Source organism: Octopus sinensis, unplaced genomic scaffold (assembly GCF_006345805.1).
Source record: "Octopus sinensis unplaced genomic scaffold, ASM634580v1 Contig14339_ERROPOS36459, whole genome shotgun sequence".
NCBI lineage: Eukaryota > Metazoa > Mollusca > Cephalopoda > Octopoda > Octopodidae > Octopus > Octopus sinensis.
In genome coordinates this window covers 29,195-34,511 of record NW_021833227.1, presented here as the reverse complement: position 1 = coordinate 34,511, position 5,317 = coordinate 29,195, and the positions used below count along the sequence as shown (strand labels likewise).

General features: G+C 34.1%; 1 protein-coding gene across 1 annotated transcript; it reads left to right on the top strand.

The window, feature by feature from the left end:
• The first annotated feature begins 277 nt into the window (after nt 1-277).
• Nucleotides 278-2,255, top strand: LOC115230067 (chondroitin sulfate synthase 1-like). Its single transcript, XM_029800302.2, has one exon. The coding sequence runs from the start codon at nt 327-329 to the stop codon at nt 1,818-1,820; it is 1,494 nt and encodes a 497-aa protein (XP_029656162.1). The 5' UTR covers nt 278-326; the 3' UTR covers nt 1,821-2,255.
• Nucleotides 2,256-5,317: the final 3,062 nt, after the last annotated feature.

The following is a 5,317-nucleotide window of genomic DNA, read 5'->3' as shown; positions in this document are numbered from 1 at the left end:
ATATATTTTCAAGAACCATTGTTGTTAATCTAGGTCCACACTGATAGAACGGGCCTATATTATTCGGTGTCCTTCCTCTTTCAATTTAAGAGAGGTTTGGCTGCTACATCTGACATATCTAGCTCCAATGTAAATATCACAGAAACTCATTCCTCATTAATTTTAATGGTTGTTTTATTGTTCTTTTAATGGATATTTAATGGTGTTTTTTAAAGTGTGATTATTTTATGTTTTTCAAAAATTATTTTTTTGCTAAATTATTTTGCTAACTATTAATTTTTTTTTTTCAGGTAACAACTTTGTTCTACCATAATTATTGTGATGCGATGGGCAGTTTTAACCATGAGCTTGGGTCAAAGGAGAGCTATGCCTTCACCTTACATCCATTAAAAAACAGTAGTTCGGTATTTTGGTTATCCATACATTTCAAACAAGATGAAATCAAATGGTTAAAAGAAAAGGCGGACATGCTGAGAAATGATTTGGAAATGGCAAAAAGGAGTATAATTGCTAAACAGTTGAAGCATTATTCGATGCCTACCTTAAAGTTCCTTCACGAAATTGAACTTTTGAATCAGAAACCTCAATGGGGAACACACCTCAGATTTTGGTATGGTGCCAACGATGATTCAGCTAACTGGGAGTATATAGAGAAGAATTCGATTTACTCTAAAGAGAACACGTATGGGTCTGCTAAGCAAAATCTGAATCTGAAAAAGAAGAACCAAATCCTACAGACTGCTGTTAGAACTCTCTTCAATCGCTATTTGGAAGGGACTGATGATATCAAGTTAAAGAATATTCTGCGAGCTTACCGTTATATGTCACCTGTGCAAGGGGTACAACATCTGCTACATGTTTACTTATTGCAACCAAAGTCTAAAAGTAGCCATTACAATGCCACATTTATCACTTCACAGCATCTGTTGCCATTGATGTTTACTGAAGAAGAGGATATGTTTCAGGAAGGTTTCCATATCAGATCCAGACACAATAATGTGAATGGTAGCAATGAGCTAAAACAGATCAATTTGATCCTACCAATTAGTAAAAAAGTGAAAGAATTTGCACGATTTACTAAGACACTGGAGAAGATCTTTAAAGAAACACTTGAGAATCTCAACGTGATTCTTGTCGTGTACAAAGACCCAAACAGGTCCTACCTCAAAAACATAGACAAGATGAAACGCTTGGAGTCTCAGTATGCTTCCATGAAAGTAGAAGTGACATTTTTGTCTGGAAAATTTTCTCGTGCAGTGGCGCTGCAGCATGGCGTGAAGAACTGCAGGAATGACTCCCTGCTTCTTTTCCTTGATGTTGATATGGTCATAACAGAAGCGTTTCTACATCGAGTACGAATTAACACAATATATGGCCAGCGAGTGTATTTTCCTATCGTCTTCAATGGATTTAATCCTGAAACAATTTGTTACAAACCAAATTGCAAGAAAAATCCCTTCCTATTTGACCAGAACAATGGCTTTTGGCTATTCTTTGGTTTTGGTGTGGTTTCCATATACAAGAAAGACTTTCTGGATGTAGGTGGCTTTGACACAAAAATCATAACATGGGGAGGTGAAGATGTAGGTTTCTATGACAGGTGCCTAATATCCAACCTGACAGTATTCCAAGCCCCTGATTTGGCAGTGGAACATGTTTACCACCAGAGACAATGCCTAGACAATTTAGATGCAAAACACTACCAGATGTGTATAGGTTCTAAAAATGCAGCATATGGATCCCTGCACAATGAAGCTGCAGCTGTCTACAGATTCTCAGAAATACTAAATCAAGAGCCAAATGATAATAACAAGACATAATTTGGTGTTTCTTAGTAAAATTTAAAAGAGAATGCATTCATGTGTGCCAATATGATGCATATTAACGAAGGTGAATTAACACATTTAAGTGTATTCAGTGTTAAGATGATAGCATTAACTCCTGATTTCTTTTTTTATTGCTGGATTCCAACCCAGGCTGCAGTAAGAAATTCTACCCACTGCACTTTTCAGTCCATCTTTGAGGTCTTGGGTTGTCGATGTAAGTGTGACAATGTGTTCCTACTCTTACATCACCACAAGACTAATTTAGAAGCTTCATGTTCAGGGTGGGGCATGCAACGACCAGATAAGTCAGAGCCATCTTTGCCTGATCTCACTAACTTTCGGTAGGCCTTCATAAAGGCATCCATATATATTATACAAAAAATTCCATGTAAACCCGAAGTTTCTACCATTAAAAACAAGGAGTTACAACCTCTCTACTTGTGTGATTTTTTGCTACCCTGGTAACTATTTATCTATTTTTCCCATGTTAATTCTTAACAAGGGAAAAATACATACATCTATTTATATATATATATATATCTACATAACTCACACATGTATATATATATATATATATATACATAACTCACACATGTATGTATATATATATATACATAACTCACACATGTATATATATATATATATATATACATAACTCACACATGTATATATATATATATATATATATATATATATATATACATAACTCACACATGTATATATTATATATATACATAACTCACACATATATATTATATACATAACTCACACATGTATATATATATATATATAACATAACTCACACATGTATATATATATATTATATATATATATATATATATATATATATATATATATATATATATATATATAATATATATATATATATATATATATATAATAAGATTCAAATTCCTTCCTGAGCTATAGTCTCAAAAAGTCAGTTTCCTAGATTCTGTGCCAAATATATTTCTTTCCCTGGATGGGATGCCAGTTTGTCCAGGATTACTCATTTTTGTTTGCTGAGTGGACTGGAGCAGCATGAAATGAAATGTTTTGCTCAAGACTACAAAACATTGCCCAATCCAGAAATCGAAACCGCAATATAACAACCATGGGTGCAACAACATAACCACTGAGCCATGAACCTCCACAAACACACACACACACTCCAACAGATTCCATGGCTATCAGGATTTTAAACACTATAGTGGTGAGTTTCTCATTTGGTTTTTATGATAAGGTTTATAAGAGCGCAAGTTTAAGTTTGGGAAACATCTAAGAAATCAACTTTGGACAGATGAGAGAACTCTACACCAAATGCAAATGGATCAAAGAGACGAAAGCCATGTATTGCTGAAAGATCAAACATTCTTTTTAAAGCCAAGAATTCCACCAGATCTGAAACTTTCAGAAATGCAAGCACATGGACAAATCTATTTTGTTGAACTAGAGGATAGCAACCATACCAGATTGAGCAGCTGTCTCACAGACATTAGTCCCTTCCTCATTGAATTATTCTAGACCAGCTTGATTAATTATGGCTTCTATAGACAAAGGGAGCACAACTCTTGGTTTTGTTTCCTTTCTTTTTACTGTTTTTATTCACTTTTGGTCTTCTTGTTCCACTTTTTGTATCAATCTTCTGAGTTTTTTTCCTCATGTTTTCTCAAAGACCAGTATCCTGGTTTCTAAATAGAAGTAACCATAAGCACTGAGTTTGGAGGTACAATTCTCATTATATAAATCTGCCGATCTATAGTGCTTTCATGGCATGAAACTATCAGTAGCTCTTATTTAACTGGTGTGTATCTTAAGGCGTGACTGTGTGATTAGAAGCTTGGTTCTGGGTTCAGTCCCACTGCATGGCATCTTATGCACGTGTCCTCTACTATAGCCTCGGCTGACCAAAGCCTTGTGAGTGGTTTTGGTAGATGGAAACTAAAAGAAGCCAGTCGTATATACATACATACACACACACACATATATACACACACATATATATATATCATATATATATATATGTGTGTAGGTTTATGTGTCTGTATTTGTCCCCCCATCATTATTTGACAACTGATGCTGGTGTGTTTACATCCCCGTAAATTAGCAGTTCAGCAAGAGACCAATAGAATAAGTACTAGGCTTACAAACAATAAGACCTGGGGTTGATTTGTTTGACTAAATGCAGTTGTCCAGCATGGCCGCAGTCACATGACTGAAACAAGTAAAAGAATAAAAGGAATAAAAAAACAAAATATATATATTATATATGTATGTATATACACACACACACACACACACACACACACACAACACACACACACACACACACATATATATATATATATATATCAATAATATTTTTATAAACAAATCCGAAAGGCTTTGCGAGTTAAGGAGAGAAAGCTACTATGGAAGGCTCATAACTGTACAATAACTGTATATAATATATATCATAATGATATTTAATCTCCGATTATATCTATTTATTCCAGATTATATTTGTTAAGATATTTTGTGTCTGTATTTTATGATATATTATTGTATTGTTCCATTTTTATTGTAAATTTACATATATATATATATATATATATTACAAGATTATATAGTATATTTAATTAATTATTTTATTGTTTTTATCTTGGACCTGAAGAGTGACTATATTTAAATTGAATTGATTTTACTGTTATCAGTTTGAAAATATAGCCATGAAACACGTGTAGTCTTTTTACCAATTATATACTTTTTATTTATTATTTTGTACTTTACTTACTTATTGGTGTATGTTTTATCGTACATATTTTATTTAATTTTTTCCTATATGGTATAATTTAATTATATCATTGTTATTTCATTGTCTGAATTGATAAAAGGTGGTTCTTCTCTAATTTATATATATATCTTGTAGTGCGACAGTGCTAAAGGAGATGGTGACAAAAGAATGTCTCCTTTTAAACACCGCACGGTCACCTGCAAAAGAAGCCAAAATATGTGCCAAAAGGAATAAGGAAGATAACGCAACCAATATGTATAAGAGAAAAGATTTTATTTAGATATTAACATGTGGGTAGCAGAGCGTGCGTGTGTTCGTGAGTGCGACAGTGTGTCTGTGTGTTCATGAGAGTGTGTCTGTGTGTGCATGTCATAAGTATGTACATAGTAATACAGAGCATACAAAGAGTCTATAACAGGATCGCTAGATGAATGTTCAGACACAAATGGAGATAATTACCAGAGGTTCTGTAACAGAGAAGTCGAGGCTACAAAGTGGAGAGCTGGTTACTATGCGTGTAGAGGTTGTGGCTTCTATCCTATGCTGGGTTACTTGGTATAGAAGATCTCGCAGGTAGACTGAGCTGTTAACCTTGGTGAGTATTCACAAACAGTGTGAAGTTAAACCTGGGTGATGTTGATGTGTACATATTGTTGAAGTCAACGGTGGAGAAAGGTCCTGAAATGCTGCCGTGGTGTTGGTGCCATTGCTGTCTGTC